At 36.0% G+C, this 22,379-nt stretch overlaps 1 protein-coding gene across 4 annotated transcripts; it reads right to left on the bottom strand.

Moving 5' to 3' along the window:
• Positions 1-6,810: 6,810 nt before the first annotated feature.
• Positions 6,811-20,079, bottom strand: LOC306870562 (beta-1,4-galactosyltransferase 4-like). Of its 4 annotated transcripts, none has more exons than XM_079417919.1 (7): positions 19,011-20,053; positions 18,126-18,580; positions 16,015-16,247; positions 14,615-14,802; positions 11,754-11,876; positions 11,415-11,519; positions 6,811-8,527 (listed from the first exon to the last, which is right to left on the bottom strand). In XM_079417919.1, exons 2-7 carry the CDS (start codon positions 18,394-18,396, stop codon positions 8,386-8,388), a joined length of 1,062 nt encoding a protein of 353 aa, XP_079274045.1. In that variant the 5' UTR covers positions 18,397-18,580; positions 19,011-20,053; the 3' UTR covers positions 6,811-8,385. The 4 variants fall into 4 exon arrangements, with proteins under 4 accessions (XP_079274045.1, XP_079274044.1, XP_079274047.1 ...); XM_079417918.1 differs by having other exon boundaries at positions 6,813-8,527; positions 19,752-20,079; XM_079417921.1 differs by having other exon boundaries at positions 6,819-8,527; positions 18,126-18,314; positions 19,752-19,826.
• Between the last annotated feature and the right edge of the window lie 2,300 nt (positions 20,080-22,379).

The raw sequence follows: 22,379 nt of genomic DNA, 5'->3' as shown, positions 1-22,379 counted from the left end.
CATTAACATGTAAAATCCATCAGACCGTTTCGATATTTATCGTATGAAAATCGTTTTATATCAGTTTTTACGATTTGCTCCCTCAGTACATTTTAGCCTCTTAGAAGTTATTTTCAAAAGTTAGTGTACTTGGTCTTAGTGTACAAGGAGTCAAAAATATCAATGAACAACATTCTTGAGATGAAATATGAGATGTGGTGTTTGAAAAAAAGAAAAAAATACATATTTGTGAAAAGAGTAATTTTATTGTACATCACAACCAATTGCCAAATAATAATAAAATAATTATAAAAATATTATTTGTGTGTAAAATTTTAGCTGTTCAGAAAAACACACACATCAGTGTAAAAGAAAATCAGTGTGATAGCTAGCATGGAGTCATTACGCTGTGATCTAAAAGGAAGGAAGTAAGAAGGAACAAGGACAGTATATGCTGACAAACTTGGCCATGGAAGCATAAGTGATAACCTTGACATAATCAACACAAAAGAGCCACCAAGTATAGGAGAATCTGTCTTAATGTTAAAACAGTTAATACATCCAAAAGCCTCATTCTTGGTGCAATACAATTTTAGGAGGTATTCATTTATAAAATTTGTTTGCAAAACTTTCATGGTCCAAAGAAACAGGGAAGATTCTAAACTTTTTAAACCCAAACCCCAATAGTTTTTTTTTTTTTTTTTTTTTTGCATAGCAGAAGACGAGCCTTGGTTAAATTATAGGAGAAAACCCAGAGCTGTTACCCTGGGAAATGGACGTTGCAATAATTGGGTGCCAATAATTGTGGCGAACATGAACTAGAGAAAGCATTTATTTCACAACGAGATTTTCCCCCCACTTTCAATTGTTTTACTTCACTGAAATGTTGGAATTTTGTGAATGAAAGATAAAAAGGATAAACAATGCAGATTTATTTTCACAGCCGCCTTTGCTCATATTTACCAAGGGTCCCAATATTAGTGGAGGGCACTGTATGCTTCTATCTATGCTTGATACATTACAAATGCTGTTTTATCAGTAATCCACATTTCTTCTAATGACTTTTCCTATAGCAGACACAGGAATTATTAGTATCAACAGACAGAAAAAGGGATCCTTTCAAATATGACATAAAGTCAGATCACTGATTAAAGTGTTTAGAGCATTAGAACAGACACTTTTTGTGTCTAGTCACCATGTGCTAAAGGTTGTTCTTCTTTCTATAGGGGAATCCTGCATCATGTGACAGAACCCAACAAAGGGCGAATTCAGTCGAATGCCTGTGAGACAATCTCAGTTCATGATGTAACAGAGTGCAAAACTGCCCTCTTTTTCAGTTGGTTTCATAAGTGTTTTCCTATTCATTTTCTCCATGGGAATTTAATAACAAACTCTTTCTTAAGAGTGTAAAAAGACTGGAGAGCTTTATGGAAGCAGACAGTCACTGCTACAGTACACTCTTTTGCCAAATTCCAGTAATCAAAAGCAAGTACACAGGATGTCTAAAATAACCTGAATGTGTTTTTTGATACTGAGAAAGCATTGGTTGCAACCTTGTGCTCCGTCTGAAAGCATTGCATATCCCCAACATAGTGCACACTGGGGTGTCAGACATTTTGCAGTTTAGTTTTCAACATTGATAATAATAATAAATGTTAGTTAAGCAACAAATCTGCTTATTATAATGATTTCTGAAGAATCATGTGACAAATTACATGGAAAAAATTCAATTAGAAAACATTTATTGAATGTATGATCTTTGTGTATTGAAAGTAAAGTAAAAAAAAAAAAGTGTGTTCCTCAAGGGATGGATTAGAATCCATTTTTCTTCAAACAAACTGAGACATTATTATTGTTTGAAAACATGAGCTTTTTACAGAATACACATTCTTTATACCTTCCAATTTTGATAATACAATATTTAATAGGGTATAATCTATGAATTATTCAGTGAAACTTAGCCTACCTCAAATTTTATAATTTTATATATTCCATATTAATATTACAATAAAACTCTAGGGGGAGTAGTATAGCCTCTGCAAATAAATCTAACATTTTTTGCCAGGGCTTGAGATGATGGAAACCTGGAACCATCTCAACCCATAGTATATGTTTTTAATCAAATCCACTTGTCTGTCCATCATTACCAGGGGATTTGTTCTCTTTTGATGTTGCTTGATTTAATCTTATTTAAAGCTATTACATAACAACCAGAATTTGTAGTATGTTCTTTAACTGATTTTATAAAGCTTGTAATTTCTATTAGAGGGAATGTGTGACTGGTGGACAGGTTCCCATAAAATGTATATATCCACCTTTTTCTTCCTGTAAAAATGAGAGCGGCCATTTGTAAATTCTATGGGTCTAGCTTCCGTTCCCATCCACATGCAGCTATTTTTGGCTGTACAAAACAGTTGGTTTTGCTACTTGATATTGAAAATTAATCTTAATCATGAACACACTGGTTTGTAGTGCAAACAGTTTTACCATTTACTGCATGGTTATTCTTGTTATTTGCCTGTAGTGGCTAATGAACCGGAAGTCCTGCCCATAGGCTTACTTTAGCGTTGAAGAAAAAGGTGCATACATTTTTTCAAATATATATTTTAATTGACTTGCCCATATATTTTAAGCTTAACAACAGAACTAGATTCATATTTTCTTTTCTAATTTATGGAAGTATTCCTCCCCATATATCCAACATGTTATCAGATTAGGTCAGAGTCTGCAGAAGACAGTTGGATAATTTAATCATTGATTCTCTCTATCCTATTTCTTTCCCCTAACCATAATTTTCCTTACCATTTTTATAGCTATTAATCTCAACTGTATTCTTTTATCTCCCATAGCCTTTTTCTATACGAGCTTTACTCCAGTGTAGAAAACCACTGAAGAACCACACTGTCTGCCACAGCACAGTGAAGATCACAGTAATGACCAGAGGCAGGAGGGGATGGAAAGAGGACGGAGCCATCCAACGGGAGAAGAACTGGATGACTTGTTTTGAGCACAGACCGAACATGTGTTTATAAACTGGCGGCCACCAAAAGTGATGACAAACGGCAGCCAGTGAGAGGCGTAGCTCTGCTTGAAAATTGGATTATTGTCATTCAGGGGCCTCAATTTGGTTCCTTTGGTCTTAAATGATGAACAATGTCTACATCCATTGCCAATCTGGCCTTGTTCCGTTTATCTTCTAATTCCTTTACATTTCATTTGTTTCACAACTTTTCTATCAGTTTTTTTAACCCTCATCCGTCCCTCCCGAACCTATAACAAAAGTGTCCCTCGCAGAGCTGGTCCTCACTGCAGAACACAAGATCCAGGGGGCAAGGTTGGATCCAGATCCAACTCCTCCCACGTTACATATACCTAAACCTACCCATCTCCACCCCTTGATCCCTAAACCCACCCATCTCCACCCCTAAACCTACCATCTCCACCCCCTAGATGTGGATCCAACCACGCCCCCTGGATCTTTGTTCTGCAGTGAGGGGCTACTGCCCTCGCGGGTCAAAATGACCCAAAGACCTTCAACGTTACAATTTTTTTTCAGTCCTGAAATTTTTTTGATCCATTTTTTACTATTTTTTATAATTATTTATGTAGGTTTTGTTATTATTTTTGGTGATTTTTTTTATATTATTTACCTTAAATTCTGATTTTTTGAAATTGAACTAGAACTAGAAATTGCATTTATAGTTACAGCCACTAGAGGGGCCTATAGAACCCTATGGAGAGACTTAACTGAGCCCAACAAGTGAAATCTTTAAAACTACACCAACTTGAGGCTTCATTTAGCTTTCAGATATATATAAAATCATTTTAAAAACTATATTTTGTAAAAAGATTTTAAAAAATAATAAAAAAAAATTCATACTGGATTGTAATCCAAACATATGCATATCCATACATTTTCATAAATATGTAATAAATATAAAAGATAAATTTAAAAATATAAATATGATATCAAATCATTGGTCTTCACCCATCACTCAAATGTAACTGTTTGGTCAAAAAAAAAACCTCAAAATGATATTCATTTCCCAGCAGAAACATTATTTATGTTATAATGTATGTCTATGGGAGTGTGTGTACCATGTGTGTGTGTGTGTATGGGTATGTGAGTTTTTTATACATTGGGGACATTCTGCAGTCTCAGCCCTTCGTTTGAGTATGCACCTTTTCTGGATTGTGTCAGATTTGTATGTTATTGTAAAAAATATGCATTTTTTGGTATTTTTGTCAAAAATTTGTATTTGTAAAAAATATGTATTTTTTTGGATTTTTGTCAAAAATTTGTATTTGTAAAAAAAAAAAGGCATTCCATTGATTCCTATGGCCGGGTCAGATTGACCCACGAGGGACACTTTTGTTACTTTTTTTATCACACCCACATAAAATCATCGAATCCACTCAAAAAATATTTTGTGTATTCCCGGTGCGAAGTGTGAAAAAAAGTCAAGAAGTATCATATCATAAGGATCAACACTCGATTTTTAAAAAATCTTTGAAAATCAGTTTTGGGTCAAAATTCCATTTGACCCAAATATATGACGGATGAGGGGAAAGTCCGGTGAGCAATTTAAAATGTAAATAATATTGACAGTGTTATTCTTGACTATTTTTTCCAGACCATCAGCTCTCGTTTATATTATCTGACTCGCAATGTTGTTTTGAATCTCAAGAAAAGGGCTCTTTTTTGCCTAGGTTTTGGGCTTTTCAGTGGCATCAGGTAGAAGTGTCAACTGTTTGTCCTCTGTTCTTGCACAGCTCTGCTTGAAATGTTACAGATATTTCACTAGTCAGTTAGAAAATGAGGCAACACAGTTTGCTCCGTGATGCAGTAGCTTCACAAAAACTTTACGAATAGCTTCCAAACGATGCAAAAATGTGTGTACAGTACAGGTGCATCTCAGAAAATTAGAATATGGTGAAAAAGTTCATTTTTTTCAGTGAACTGAAGCTGGAGTCAATGCATCAAGCGTCATCACGCTCAGACATCTTCAGGAAAAGGGCTACCAAGCCACTTCTGAAACAGAAACATCATCAGAAGCATCTTACCTGGGCTGTGGAGAAAAAGAACTGGACTGTTGCTCAGTGGTCTAAAGTCCTCTTTTCAGATAAAAGTAAATTTTGCTTTTCATTTGGAAATCAAGGTCTGGAGTCTGGAGGAAGACTGGAGAGGCACAGAATCCAAGCTGCTTGAAGTCCAGTGTGAAGTTACATTTACATGTAGTCATTTGGCAGACGCTTTTATCCAAAGCTACTTACAATTGGGGAATACAAAAAGCGATTCATCTTGAAGAGGCAATCAGACAGAGGAACTGCTCGTAACACCAAGTCTCAGTCATTGTTCAAATAAGTACAAGCTACTAAGGGAGGGCGAGAAGGACAGAGGGAAAGCTAAAGTTTTTTTTTTTTTTTTTTTTGAGTTTAGGATGAAGTCAAGTACTGCCGAAAGAGATGAGTTTTCAGTTGTTGCTTGAAGATTGACAGGGATCCAGCGTTCCGGATAGGGGTGGGAAGATTATTCCACCAGAATGGTGAACTAGAATGTTCTGGAGAGTGATTTTGAGCCTCTCTGTGATGGTACCAAGGCATCGCTCACTAGCAGATCTCAGACTTCTGGAGGGGATGTAGGTTCGTAATAGTGAGTGGAAGTAGGAGGGTGCTGAGCCTGTGGTAGTTCTGTATGTAAGCATCAGTGTCTTGAACTTGATGCGAGCTGCCACTGGTAGCCAATGCAAGTTTCCGAAGTCAGTGATGATTTGGGGTGCCGTGACGTTTGCTGGTGTTGGTCCATTGCGTTTTATCAAGTCCAAAGTCAATGCAGCCGTCTACCAGGAGATTTTAGAGCACTTTATGGCTTTATGGAAATGCTAATTTCCTTTTCCAGCAGGACTTCAGCACCTGCCCACAGTGGCAGGTTTGCTGACCATGTATTACTGTGCTTGATTGGCCAGCCAACATGTCTGACCTGAACCCCATATGGAATCTATGGTATATTTTCAAGAGAAAGATGAGAAACAGGCGATCCAACAATCCAGACGAGCTGAAGGCTCAATAGTGCCTCAGCAGAGCCACAGGTTGATCGCTTCCATGCCATTCCTCACTGATGCTGGAGTTTGTGCTAAAGGAGCCCCGACCAAGTATTGAGTGAATAAATGAACATACTTTAAAGAACTTGAACTTTTCTGTTTTGCAAATCCTTTTTTTTTTTTTATTGATCGTAGGAAATATTCTAATATTTTGAGATTCTGATTTTTGACTTTCATGAGCTGTAAGCTCGATTCATCAAAATTAAAACAAAAAAAACTTTTGAAGTGTTTTACTTTACATGTAATGAATCTAAAATATATGAAAGTTTCACTTTTTGAAATGTTACAAGAAATAATGAACTTTTTCACCATATTCTAATTTTCTGAGATGCACCTGTATATAATTTAAAGTGTTGTATTAACAACTCTTGACCCGCAAAGAGTGCTGCCAAAACAGCTCTGATGGCAGCTCGAGGCATGGACTCCACAACAGCTCTGAATGTGTCCTGTGGGATCTGGCACAATGACAGTAGATCCTTCAGGTGAGGAGAGGCCTTCATGGATCGGATTTGTTGGTCCGGCACATCCCATAAATACTCAATTGGGTTGAGATCTGGGAAAATGAACGTGTCATGTTTTCTTTGAGATAGATACTTTAAATTTAAGATCAGCTATTTAAATCATGGCCTTCCACAAAACTAGTGCCTGTGGTGACTAGTAAAGATGCTTAGATTATATATTACAGCCAAAAAAAAAAGCAACATTTTTGACAAAAGAAAAAAGCTACCATCTATGTTTAATGTCGTTCTTTATTGCAGTATTAACAGCAGTAAACAGGCTTTTTCTCAATAGCCAACACATACAGGCTCAACACTGTATCAGTGACAGGCACTTTCCATGAAAAGGGTACAAAACCTCTTGCAAAAGTTTATTTTTCAACAAAGATTCATCAAATTGGAGTGCTTAACCAAAAACCTCAAGATGTCAAACTACATATATTCAGAGTTTTCTTTTTTAAAATCACAATTTCAGGGGAGATGGCTCAGATAGAGATATTCAGAGATATTCAGTTTTTAAAAGTAAATACTTCTCATGTGGTAATTTACAAAAACGAATGGGATGCTAATGTGTACCCTATTCATGCAAAGTTCTCATTAATCTTCACAATCTTTTGTCCATTATTTCTGCACAGTATAAAATACATAAAATGTTCACACTTACAACACCCAAATCATTTTTTTAAAAATGTCTGGGGACAAACTGAAGAAAGAAGGGGGGTGGGAGGGGTCAAATCATGTTCATAGAAAATGTAACTTAATAGACCTTCATGCACAATAGTTTTCTTAGTGTTTTTGTTGTGGGAAAAATAGCTCTTATAGTTCTGTCCTCACACTCAACAATAGCAGGTTTGATGAGATGGTCATGTTGTGTTGAAATGCAATGTGTCCAGATCAAATTCTAGTCAAACTTTGTTTCTGAAAAGCTTCTGTATTATATGAATTGTACTAAGGGTTTAAAAACTGAAGCAGACTCCAGTCTGTATTGTACTTTATTTTATGGATCATTTTAAATTCTGACAAATTCTGATAGTGACACAATATGTGAGCTTTTCAAAATGGAAAGGATCATGGCAATAAGATATTATCCCAAGTAAAAAAAAAAATATTTTCTCTGATCTCTGAAAAAAGCTAACACCACCCAGTTTTATGAGTGAACTGCCATTCTGTCTGAACAATGTAAAAATTTAACAATTAACCCATCTACAGCTACATTTCACTGAAATGAAACTGAACTGATTAAACCAAATCATTGGACCCAAACACCTACTACAATATCTACAATTTTCCACCAGAGAGATATTATAAGCATGTTCAGCTGGAATCATCATCACAGAACATGCAGACTTGCTATAAAGACTCAAGTAAACCTCCTCTGCCCATATCCAAATCAATATTTAAGTCTACATCATATATACCCATTGACCTGTCAGGTGCAGCTCTTTTGTGTTCCATTACTCCCAGATGTTGTGCCATATTCTGTAACGACCTTAAACGAATACAAGTCATACAGAATACATTATATAACCCCATAACTTCACAACTAGAGGTAATGAATATTGAATGTCTTAATTTCAACCCTGAAAGGTTTACATGATCAGACTAATTAAATTCTACTTGATTATTGTAATACTTAAAGTAGTGTTTGATCAGAATTCTGGCCTTATTATCTTGCAGGGCCATAAAGAGTTAAGTTGGACAGATCCACAGTGCAACCTGTACATCTAGTATTGGATCTGCCAGGCACTGGTGAATGCTGGGTTTTTAATACTAACTGTCTCTTGAATTTCAGTGTCCAAAAACCCGGCTCAGTGAGCATGCTCCGGTTGGCCAATGTTCGTGGTGATGTTGATAAAGAGTGGTGCTCTGTGGACAGACAGAATCTTGTAGGAACAGGAGTTCAAACCATCAGTCTTCCACGCCTGATGAGTACGGCGTAGCAATTGCATCCTGTGTTGGGCAAAGTGAAACAAACATCAGATGCCACACTGAAAATAAACTTTTACATTTTAAGTAGAACATTATCATATTCTTGATTTTTTTTAAAGGGTCATGAATTGAGAAATCAAATTTTCCTTGATCCTTTGACATTGTCATTGTCCAATAAAAGCATCCTGGGCTGAGTTTCCCAAAAGCATCGTAAGCCTAAATTGATCGTAGCTCCATTGGTTTCAATGGTTCTATGATGTACTTAAGCTTACAATGCTTCTGGGAAACAGCCCTGTATGTTTCAGAGCTCAAACCTTCCACGTTAGTCCAAAAACAGTTTTTATTGATACCATGTATAGTAAATAGCAGATTGTCGTCACATTATGATGTCATAGTACTACGAAAGCCTGCCTCTGCAGAATCAGATCAACGCCTACTTCTGCATCATTGCATCTTTGGCCCTGCCCACTGGAGCATTAGTGAGATGAGAAGGAGAAATCAAATGTGCCATGCAAAACACGCAATTTCATAAACGCAAAACGACACTTTTCACGATTAGCTAATCTAAACAGCTAAAATAGTAAAAACGTAGTAAGTTTTCGAGAGAGCTCCAAATGTAATACTTATTATTTCGGTAACACTTTAGAACAGGGAACACATATTCACCATTAATTAAGTGTTTTCCCTCAAACTCCTAATTTGCTGCTTTTTAATTGTTAGTAAGGTAGTTAAGTTTAGGTATGGGGTCGGATTAAAGGATCTAAAATATAGGCATTAATATGTGCTTTATAAGTACTAAAAAGCAGCCAGTATGCTAGTAATAAGCATGCTAATAAGCAACTATTTAATAGTGAGAACTGACCCTTAAAATAATGTGTTACCCTTATTTCATATGCACAGATGTCCAATCGTGGGAGTTTACAGTGAAGTCTCAATCAAAACACTCAGTTTTGGAGTTGTTTCCCCTTTAAGACTTAAGAATATAATTGCTGACTGTTATGATCGAGTAACATCTTTACAAATATACTTTGGAATTAAGCATCAATGCCCACACTATTGCACATGAGGATCTGTTTTAAAAAAAAGTCTGGATGAAGACAAACTAGAAGATAACAGAATAGAAGATACTAAGATAACTCTAGCATGTGTCAAATTTTTTTTTTTTTTAGGAGAAAACAGGTTAATTTTGAGCTTTCCTATTTAAAATCTTCATTGTGTCAATGTCACAGAACGCAACATTTTCTCACACCTTCAGTACACTGATGACTCCTCTGGGTCTCATAATTACGCATGTACTCAACACACTTCTCTTCATTGTCCATGACATTTGTTAATTTCCTTTGACACAGACTTCAAACTGTGAGATCACATATAGTACGTGACAAACATGTTCATGTTTTTTAAGGGGTTTTTTGTGAGTCTCTGACAGAAATGTGATTCACATATACCATGAGTGTAACCAGTCTTTCCAACTCCTTGATATAAAAGCTGCAAAATTACATTAATAAAGGGTTAATAAAGAAGCAACAATGTATTCATCTATATTTTTGGTGCAGAGTACAAATACAAACAGCTGTGCATTTATTTCTGTTCATTAATTCATAGCTTTCATGATAGGTATTTGTGGAATGTATGGTGAGATACAAAACCATGTATAATATCTTCATTTTAATGTGCGTTTGTGGGAATCCCTGATGCTTTTAACTTAATGAGACTGAAATAAAACTGGCTGCATCAGTAGTGTCACAACTTGCTTATGTGTTGTGACATTACTGTCAGGTCCAATCATGCACAATGACTTGTATTTTAAATTTATATTTTACAAATTTTCAACATGCTGTTACACCCTAGGCAATCGGTTTCATCACCGCGCGCGCTGGCTGATTGAATTCTCTGTAATGGACCCTGTTTGTCTCGACTGGTAATTGGTTGCCTTCTATTGGTGGCTTGTTAAAACAAATAAATCCTAATGGAATATGTCCCAAAACACACTACAGAAAACCATTTTTTTTTAATGGTTAAATGTTAATGGTTTGTAATGTTTATAATGGTATTTGTAGCGGAATCCATTAAAATCTTCTGTGATGGACTTATTGTTTTATTTTTTCAGTAGGGACATAAGCCTATATCAGTTATACAGTGGTATTGTGGCTGCTGTGTGTCACATGACAAGCAAGAGCCCCCCTCCCTCCCTTCACTCGTGCCCCCTATAAAAATAATGAGTGCATGATGCCCCTGACACTACAATACAAAATTACTTGTTAAATAAATGAAACATGATGAAATATTTAATTTAGTTAAAATTGTTATAGATTACTCCAAGAGATTGCAGTGATACATGACATGGTGAAAAATGACTGAATGAATAATACTTAAAGTAGGTTAAGAAGAATTTTAAAATTGTGCCCCCTAAAAGCACTAGTGGCCCCTGTCTGGCCCCCCAGTTACTGTGGTCTAGAACCGCCCCTGTGCATGTCAATGGAGGAAAGGCTTCCATACAAGTGAACTGACTTTTGTGAGGAAACATCTGATAACTTAGATAATAGATTGCCTGTCTACTGATCTACACCATTTTTCCATTAAACATTCATTTTGGAATGACCTTTGTGTTATATAACTGCTGTTTTACAACAGACGGCACAGAGAATTGTGTGACAGGTAGGATTAAGTTTATGGCACTACTCTAAATTGTTATGGTGCAAACAATCTTAAAACTTGTAAAAACCGAAAGTGAATTAGATTTAATATATATATATATATATATATATATATATATATATTTTGTTAATCTGGTTTATTTCCGATAATTTTGTTTTGGAAATTGTTCCTCACTTTAGTTATGATTTCTTAGAAGACCAGAATAACACTAAATACTACAACATAAATTATCATTCACACTTAAACTGACCTGTCATTATTGATTTTATTGCCGCTGTCCCTCTTGTGAAAGACCATGGTGTAGCGTGCCACTTCTGGGGATGGACGTATTATTGACATTTTCTGCAGTGTCACCCTGAAAAAAGATGGTTCTGTTAAAATCCTTAACAATGAGAAGACAGCAATGTTCTAACATGGACGATACTACATCAGAAATTGAAATCTATTCACTAAAAAAAACCACATGCCCCTTCATATTGCATTTATTATGTCTTTTTTTTACATTTTAAAGATTAGCCATTTTGTGTAAGTCACCTATAGGTACTTGTGCACATCCTAAACCATCGTACCCATCCTAAGTTCCTTTTACCTTATTCTCAGGTCGTCGTCCTCTCCACCCCAGCCCCAGTAGGAGTTTGGGAAGCCATTCACCTTGTTAAACTGATCCTTTGTCATGGCCGAAACTCCTCCAAAGTAACCTTTGTATCGGAGCCTGGACAAAAAGTCTTTAACGATTATTTACAAAGAACTATAGTATATCATTTTACAAAATAAATTCAAGAAATTACTTGGGGTATATCATACTCAGTTTAGCTGAATGGCAATGGAAAAGCTCTAAAACTGTACTAAAACTGTAGAATGCCAAGGAACAAGCTACTTAAATTTAAGATTTAAGTTTTACATGCAGAACAAAAACTGTTGCATGTAAAGGAAGACCATCTCCATAATGCTTGATACAACCCACCTGCAAACTACCTTAAAAACTGTGCACAACAGTTGTTCACAATTAGAATGTGTGAATTGTTTCATTTAATTTGTTACTGCTTTAAGTGATTTGACCTTTAAGCTCCTACTTGCAGACTAAAGCAAAATATATAAAGAATTGTCTAGCAGAATTTAAAGCAAAAATAAAACTTATTTTCCACAGATTTGCAGATTTTCTGCATATATGTTAACCATAAAGGGTACAAGCAATAGTAGCTTGTCAAAATCCATAATTCATAGCACAAACAAATTAATCAATAAGTTTCCAACTGTCCTGCCGCGCATTGCAGTAAACTGTATTATAAAGTGAAGAGGGATGAACCCTCCATTTGGGCAGTGCACCAGGACTTCGACCCTGTCAGATATATTTACAAGTGCTTTAACAGAAAGAAAGCTTCTGACATGAGGCCCATTTGAGCAACAGAGAAGGTAATACTTCATATTTGAAGTATTTCATTCATTTACAACCTACACTTGTCTATTGTCTTTTCAACCTGGTAACTTTCAAAAGCTGCGAATAAGCACAAAAGACTGAACACTTTATTTATTTTTACTTGTGAAATGTTGGACAAAATGAATGTTTTGCAGGGATGTAATGACACTATTAAACTGCTATACATAATACAAAATATAATGCTTATTAGGGTAAAATTTTGTAAGTCCTAATAATTCCTGATTTCACCAGTAAATTATATTTAAATAAGTACATTAATTTACTGGATTTGCACTTTAAAATTTTGAAAGAATGCAATCACTGATAATACTACTATAATTATTATCTAATTACTACATCACTTTTGCCCAGATTTTGCCCCGATATACAGTCTGGAAGAGTCAACACTAGTTGAGTTGACAGATTTAAAAGAAAACCATGTATGATGGGCACAGGCTTTGTTATTTAAAACACAAAACATCTGAACTAGGGCTGTAGCTATCGAATATTTTAGTAATCGAGTATTCTACTGAAAATTCCACCGATTAATCGGATAAGTACTTTTTCTTTACTAAAGAGTAATACTAAATATACAAGAGAAAATAAGACAGCTCTCTTTAAATGAACAAGTAATTTGTTTTCTTTATTGCTGAAATTGCATATATTAATAAAACTAAACCCATTTAGTGCATTTAATTGCCATATTACATTCAAAATGCAAATACAAATATATAAAAATCTATTTCAAATTACTTTAAAAAAGGTAAACATAGTACAACCTAAAACTCGGCATAAACTCAACATAATAGTAATAAAATAATTATAATAAAACCTAAACAATGTGCAACTTTAACTTTCAAGTTTCAGCCTAACTATAGCTCAGGCATGACATAAGCCTTTACTGTATTCTTAGAAGGCCTTGTGGCTTTTGTAAGAGGCAAATATTAGTGGACATGAAGCTAACGTGGAACAAAAACAAGAGTCCATACACATACAATTTCTTAACACATTTTTCAGCAACATGAATTTAAAGTTATGAACCCTCTTAAATGTCTCTCTGCATACTGGTGTGTGTGTGTAATCCTTTAAAGGAGCATGTAGTTGCAAACACAGCGCTCTGTATGCAGTTACCGTAAATGGTAGGAATGCACCGAAATGAAAATTCTGGGCCGAAACTGAGAATTCTGGATGTGCTTGGCCAAAAACCGAAACTGAAAATGCTTTGTAATAATTATTTATTTTATTAAATAATATAAAGTAATTTTGTAAGACTTTTTAATTTAACTCAATTTTAATGACAAGCCAATAAAATAACCACACTTTTATTTAAAGAAAATTGGACAGAAAATATATTAATATTAAATATCAATGTATTATTTTTATTCAGTTCTATGCGACAGAATCAGACATAACTGTTGTTGTTGTTTTTGACTAATTATCCAAATAATGTATAGTCCTGCAAACGGTTTTTCCTTTCTCAAAATTCAGTCAGAGGTGGTACTATCCTGATCATGTGCACACAATATACCCACCCATCAACTGGCTGAAACAAACACTTTTTAAACGCAACATTTTAGGTGTTATAATATTTATAGCTATGATTAAAGAAAATGACAATTAGAAAGTTGTTTTATTTTCTCACCTAATGTTTTATTGTTATTTATTCTTAAAATAGCCTTATGAAATGTTTTCTTTTTTCTCAGAAATTCTGTGTTGTGTATCTGGTTCTCAAATTAAGGCATAAAAAATGTATTTCATTTATCTTTATATTACTGAAAATTTAACTGGAGGAATCGTTTCAGCCCTAACCTGAACCACTAATCACACTACTGAAAAATGTAGTTAAACTAGTAGCGTCACTGCTTTTAGTTACTCCCAGCACTTCTGTTGCTTTAGTATTTTAGAGAGAAACAGTACTGCTAATTGATTTACGTGTTGTTCGTCTAACACAGAGGTTGTCTGTTCCAAGAATGAATTGTAATCTGCCCTGGATATGAATATGTTTGTTCAATGAAGAAGACAGCATTACTCACTTGTACCCAGTGGAATTTCTCCCCACTACCAAGTGCTTAGGCTGATCCTCACACATGTATAAATTATGATCATTCTCAGGAACTAGATCAACATCATGGAAGATGAAACAGTCCCAGCTGTGGTCTTTCAGAGCCTCGAGGTAGCCAACATTTAATAACTTTGCCCTGTTAAATGTAGCATCTCCAGCCTACAAGACAAACAGACACGTATATTATACACACACAGTAAAGGCTTGCAAATCTTCAAAGTTTTGAGTTCCTGTAGATCACCAGGTCTTTACCAACACTCATTTCATGACTTCAAAGAACAAATTATTTTTAGGTGTATAGGTGTTACAGTGACACGAAGAGTTGGAGAGATGTTACTTGATAGTTTTTGTAATGTTTATTTTGTTAAAAAAGAAAATTGTTATTATAAGATCTGAATCCACCTTCACAGGTTTTACCGACAGAACAACAGGCAGAACTGGCAAAACTTAAATGGGAACACCTTCATAACATGAAAAGAAAAGCATGCATCTTTCATAACACCTTGAGCCCACCATTTTTACTTTACCTAACCGTACATTTCCTCAAAATGAAAATTGTACAACTTAAAACATTCATATTACCAACATCAGCTGGTGGCACTTTTCTCCACTGTGTTGTTGAAGGTCTCATAGGAAAAAAATGTTGCTGATTTTTGTTTTATAGTTAATTGTAAAATGAAAACAATTGAGAAATAATGTTGAAGGAAGCTGAAAACTTCCTCTACAGTCCAAAAGACTTATCAAAAGACGCCCACATTTACTTATCAAAAATGGTAATTCAGTAGTCAGAAACTTGGCTTACTCTGTCACTGTAACAATGAGAAGGAAATAATATACTATTGTTGAAAATGGGGTTGGGTGATGTCTACAAAATTGGCATCAGATGATGTCTGCAGTGAAACATCGCAATGGACAATGACATCGGGGTGGGGGGGGTGTTGGGGGGAATCACGATGCTGGCTTTAATTTTTGCAGTCATTTCAGTCTGGTCTCACCGGTTTTTGCAGAATAGACTATTTGGTGAATGTGTAACAATGTATTGCAGGCTTTGCAAACAGGCTGTTATTTTAAGGAAGGGCAATGCAAACTATGATGGAACCAGGAGCAAAGCCATAAACAAACACTTACGCATTTCACATAAGAGGAGGGCGTTTAAGTCTTAAAAAGTATAAAAGCAATAAAAGTCCCTTTTTAACGTCAAAGAGAAACTAGGAAATGCTCATAAAAAAACTAAATTATGTTTGTGGTCCAAGAAACCCTAACTAACATAAAAAATGAAGACTGGGCCCTCTATAAATGGCACCAAATTCTAGCAACAAGGATCATATGACGGCAAAAACTCCTGCCAGGGCTAATAGGAGTCTTGCCCACCTGGTGAATGACATAGATGGCATAGTGAAGCTGCTGCCTCTGTAAGAACGGGTGAAGGTGGTAGAGGAGGTAGAGCAGGTGCTTCTCTCTGTTTCTGTGAGGGATAAGGATGGCCACACTCTGTCTGGCCGTACAGTCAGAGGGGTTATATTGACCCTCCACGACCTCCCCGTTTTCACTCTCTACCTGCCCTATCGTCAGCGAGGGATCAAATGACAGCTTGAAAGCACCTCCTGTGAAGAGAAACAGTCAGAAATAAATAAACACACATGTACACAGGCCCACAAGTAAGTGAAAGGCCCACGGACCAGGTGCAGTCCTTAAATACAGCACCAGCTGGGGCCACATTAATTACAGGGCCCCATCTTTGGAAACAAGCCTGAATTAGCAAGCAGCTGTGGAAGGAAAAAAAACAGTGATGTGTAAACATTGACATTCACATAGAGGTGGTTGTGAGATTCCCACGTTTCTCTGTGTTACAGTTTCATGTTTTAGATCTTTATCCAGTATTATCAGCTCATTTTGCAATGACCTAAGGTTTTAAGTGTAATTGTTATGTTTCAAAGGTACATACATACATATATATATATATATATATATATATATCTCAGTTCACCCAAAAGTAACATTAAAACTAATTTTAATAAAAAGTATTGTAAATGAAAATCATATTTAGGTCATGACTCCAAGTCATTTGTGAACTACTTGCCTGTTGGAAAATGGTGAGGTAGTGCTTTAGATTAGGCAACAGTGTTTGCTAGTTGCTTTATTAGCATGCATATTATTGGCATATTGGCTGTTTACTACTTATTAATGCCTTATTCTGCATGACCATATTTTAGATCCCTTAACCCTACCCAGTACCTAAACAACTACCTTGATTCATCAATAAGCAGCGAACTAGGAGTATATTGAAGAAAACTCTTAGTGTTCCCTAATCTAAAGTGTTACCGACTATTAAATAGCTTAATGATCAAATAGATATATGGAAGTTTGAAGGAGTATAATTTTGTAATAAAATATTTGCACATTATCTTCATTAAGGCTGCTAATATTTCTTATTGTAGGATGAGCATATTAAATAGCAAAATAAATAAACATGGTACATCAGTGTGTACCTTCACAAAGTCATTTTTGACCACAGTACAAGTGTGACTATTTTTAAGATCATTTAGCCTTTTGAATCATGTCCACTACTTTTGTGCGTGTGTTTACACAGAAAGTGCCACGAAATTCAACGTTTTGTACTATTCCAATTGATAAAAAAAAAAAAAAAAAAAAAAGAAAAAAAAAAGGAAAACATTGATAATTTTTCAGTCTAAAATGACTGAGCAACAAAGAATACTTTTACTGGTGTAATATTTTATTAGTGTTTCTGCACTTTTACGCAAGAAGTTGATTTGTATTTCATTCACCACTGATGAGATGTTGATCGTGAGCAGATGGTGATTTATGCTGCCAAGTTCCAAAATGCACTGCAAATGTACCATAAAGTAGTCCATAAGACTATAATCCAAGTCTTATAAAGTCATCCAATACGCTTGTGTGAGGAGCACATTACAATTTAAGTTCTGTGATGATCTTCCCCTTTTAAGGACATCTCAAATCCCACTTGTGTTTTCAAAAATGACAGTGTGTCCGACTGCTATGCAGCACATTTGAGAACATGAACACAAAGTGAACAACGGCTTACATTTTAGTTTATCGTGCGGCTCGTTTAACACAGAGAACATATATTTCAGAGTATAAAATAAATCATCATGCATTTTCCCTGGATAGATAACAGGCTGGAACATGCTGACTTTCGCATTTTACACTCTCAGAAACAAAGGTAGGAAAGCGGTCACTGGGACACTATCTTTTCAAGAGGTACACATTTGTTCATACTGGTACCTGATAGGTACATATTAGCACCCTAAAAGGTACAAAAGTGTACATTTTGAAAAGGTATTGTCCCAGTGACAGCTGTCCTACCTTTACTTCTGAGAATATACAGAAGAAACATTTCTACAGAAGAAAGCATTTCTTTCAAAACAAATTTAAACTAATTTTGACCACTGCCTGTACTTCAAGCATAACATTTCATTAATAAAAGATCAGACAACACTCACGGAGCAGGGGTGAGCGCTCTGGACAGCTCTCTTTGGCAGACTGCTCTTCTACACGCTCCTCTATGCTCTGCATCATCTCTGATTCCTGCTCAAGTTTAGCAAACCCCTCGATGCTCTTCTCTTCAGGAGAATTTGATCCTTCCTGGACAGGCTTAACCGTGTCATCATTTGAAAATGTTGCTATCCATGCTACAACGCAAAGACACAACAGTAGAAGAAACAGACACTTCCCCTTCCGTATGATCTTGGACATGGCTGGAAAGAGACCCATGAGTGAAGCTTATTTTGAGGTGAAATCCAGAGAAAAGCAAGCAGGAGACATCGGAGCATCTGCTTCAAAATAATCACTCTTAAAGTTGACAAGAGTTCCTCCAAAAGTCTCTTTTATCTGTTTTTTCATTCATTTTTTCACATGAGGGGAAATAACATATCAGTTGAAGTTAGTTATGAAAAAGCTGAAACAAAAAGAAAACAAAAAAAGTATTAGGGTGATATTACATGTTAAATCTAACTTTTCTTGGCCATATATTAATTGAAAGAGTACATGGATTATCGGTATCTATTTGTAAACATGCATTTGTCTCACTGCAGTGCTATTGAAGGGAACAGCAAAAACACTAAATAGTTGTTATAAACCACAAGAACGGACAAAATGTAATCACAACTGTCAAAGCATGGTAAATAAATAAATCAAAACTTTATCTTTCTGTCTTTAGATTTTAAGTTTCTTCCAAACACACTTTGCCTGTATTCCAGCTCTTCACATTCTTAGCATTCACCTATGCACCTGAGAAGCTTTGTTCACAAAATACTTTTTTTTTTTTTTTTTACAATAACATATGACACACAACATATCTCACTACTTCCTTTACTGGCAAGTGTTACCTGTTAGTCACATTCTTCTGGTTTTTCACCTGGAGAAATGCTGTTCTCTTTCCTTCTTACATAGCTTGTCACCTCTACGCCCCTCTTCTCATGTTTCATGTTGACACACTTCACTACTTTAAATCTGTTGTGTGCATTTCATCATTTGTTTTGTTTGTAAAAGGACCTTCTCTTGTCCTTGCCACGTCAAACAATTTATAAAGTGTTTAGTTTTTCGCTAGTGCTTGCGAATGTGCTGCTGAAGGTCCTGTTTTCAAATTATGTCACTTTTCGTTTACGTTTTACTTTATACAGGAAAGAAATAACACTGTATATTATGGCTGGGCGGGGGTAAAAAGGATGACAACCCTGGGTCTGTAGTATAAGATAATTGCGATAATGTATATTATCCCTTAACGACTGTCACTTGAAAAATATCATTTAAAATCGGTTCATCATGCCTTAAAATAAGCATTTACCACATGACGTCTTGAAATCACAATTAAAATATTAATTATTTTGTCATTATTTCAAACGAAAAGAAAGCGAAGACTATGCGGTACTTTAATTTAAATGAGTAAGATTGTAATGTAACTATTTGACAGCGTGGTTTAGGAATACGGTCGCACATTCGACAAAAAAACAAAACAAGCGATTCAACTAACCGTCTACATGCTCGTTTGCACTGCGCACTTCTTATCGGTTTGAAGAGAACACATATATAGGGAAAGTAAAAAGTAAATAAATGTTTAAACGACTTACGGCTGTGAAAGCAGCTGCACTGTCAGCTCAAGCCCCACCACTGCACTAAAACACAGCATTTCCGCAAATAAAGACGCTGGTGGGACGTGATTGGCTGGAGTCATTCTGCTTATGGCGGCTGGTGAGCACCGCGACACCTGCACCGTTCCGCCCGCAAACAACACTTGTGCACTTATGGCTCGTTTCCACTGAGCGGTACAGTACGCAATTATGTCCATTTTCCATTGTCAGAAGTTGTGAATGGTACCAAAATAGAGAAACATACCGTACCACTTTGTTGGTACCCTTTCGTTGGGGTACCTAGCACAGCAAAGGGTGCCAAAAGGGTGGAGCTAAACTCACTGCAGAAGTTTATTGGTTTACTAGAATCGTCACTTTTGCCTGATATACAAGGGTATGCTCCTTCTCTCGTTCGCTCTGCTATGTTCGGTTTATTAAATCAGAGTGCGCAAACACACAAACATATAACACTGTATTTTATACTCTTATATTTTCACACAGATAATAACCGTTTCTCAATGTTTTTGTGGACTTGTGAAACGTCATTGCCCAAAATCCCGCGTAATTTACTGTTATTGTGTCATTAAATGTAGTTTGCCTAAGGCCGTGTTCACACTTGGCGTCTTTTTTGACTAGAAAAAGTTGACAAGAGCGTTTTTTTAATGAAAAACAAAGCTGGCAGCGTCTGTTACAAATAGCAGCCGAGAGCGTCTTTTGTTGTCATAGCAACAGCTGTAACAGTAGCCTAGCACTGTGTACTGCAGAAATGTCAAGAAAGAGTAAAAAGTTGGCTCTTGCGTTGGCTTTTGAAGTTAACGGGAAAGAAAATGTCGATTCACAACGACGTTTGTGGGTGCACGACATTATACGGGGAAGGAACCAATATTATGATAGAGTTTTGTGCTCATATCATACAGGTCCTTGTGCTCCGAAACTAGTACGAGCAGTCTATCTACCGGCACCTTCTCCATTTTTCTTCTTGTTGTTATGGAAACGACAGATCTCGCTACTCGCTTGTCACTGGTCAGCTGTCAAAAAGGCGCTTGACGTAGGGCGTTTTTTTCAGAAAAGTTGAAATTTTTTCAACTCGAAAAAACGCTCTGAGCTGCAGAAAAAGACGCCGGCGGTGGCGTTTTAAAAAGCGCTCAGGACTTTTTTGAAAACACGGTTTACTCCATAGGATTATAATGTAAAACAGACGCCGGCAGCTTCGAAAAAGACGCCAAGTGTGAACACGGCCTTAGTCTGCATTATTGAGCAGTCCAGGGACAGTCTTGTGTACTTCCTGTCGCATTCACGCATTCTCAAGTGGCCAAGACTGCAAATGTTGTCAGGCTCAATGTTGCAAGCAATTACAGAAGGATGCACCCTAACCTTTCATTTTCCTTCTGAACATAATTGTCACTAAATCTCATTTCAACACATGCATTGAATGGTTATGCTTTTGTTAGTGAGATTTATGTCATCTGAATTTAAGTCAGCTGATACACTTGATTAAACAGAGCAAACATACATCTGTGTTGTATACTTCCTCTATTGTGAAGTATTATTATCTATCCTATTATCTATCTATCTGCAGTTACTGTTGTCATTGAAAAAGCTTGTTGTCCAATCAGAAACAACTATTATGATGTCATAGTTTACATCTGTTGGTAATTATTTGCTCTATTTATGTTTAGATCTCCTCTGGGGTCTACGGTAAATGTACCTTGAAAAAGGCAGATTTTTATTGTTTAAAAAACAATTGTTGACAAATTATGTAAAAAGTCAGTGTTCAAACTGTCTCACTTATCAAAATTCACAATGGTAAGATTGTAATAATAATTAATAGTTTAAGTTGTTGTTTTTATGTCATTCTCTTTGCATGGTTTAAGTTACTTCCAATGAGAAGGTCACACTATTACCAGCGCATGTGTTGTGCAGTGAGGGGTGTGTTAGTTCTGACAGCTTGTAGCCATATTATTCGCAATACTGTTGACACAATAGATCATTCAAAAAGGCAACCATGTGAGGAGTCATCCGCTGTTAAAGAAAAGAAACTTTGTTCAAAGAAGAGCTTCCAGTCAAAAAGGGACTGTGTAGAGCCTGTAATCAACAGGTATCTTACATGCTTGTTGAGCAAGAAAGGTCATGTCTGGGTCAGTTTCAAATCCTTTGCAGTCTTGGAGTTGTCACCATCTAAAAAAAACAGTCCCATGTAGATACAAGTTGTATTACAGGCTGTCACTTTCCCTTTTTGTTTGCAAGCAAACTAGTAAAACTATTTTCAAGGGACAAGAAATCACATTAGACATAAATCAAGTGTTTTTGTTTTATTTATCTGCTTCTGTTACATTTAAGGCATTTTGCAGATGCCTTAAACAGAGTGACATAAAAAGTGCCTATGAATGAAAGCTGTGGTAAACAAATGGCACGCACACAAATGAGTCTTTTGTTTCAGTGAGTTATGGTAGGTCTAAGTTTTGTTGATAGAAATTAGTCTGTGCCTGAAGACTGGGGGGTGGGGGGTTTTGGCTGTTCTCATATTCAGTGGAGGTTGCTTTGGGGAAAATGATAGATATAAGTAATGTGATACCACCACCGTGAGGCCAAGACCAACCTTATCCTTTAATCAAAAACAAGATTTAG

This window comes from Barbus barbus (genome assembly GCF_936440315.1).
Source record: "Barbus barbus genome assembly, chromosome: 5".
NCBI classification, from domain to species: domain Eukaryota; kingdom Metazoa; phylum Chordata; class Actinopteri; order Cypriniformes; family Cyprinidae; genus Barbus; species Barbus barbus.
This window is presented reverse-complemented; position numbering and strand designations above follow the sequence as displayed.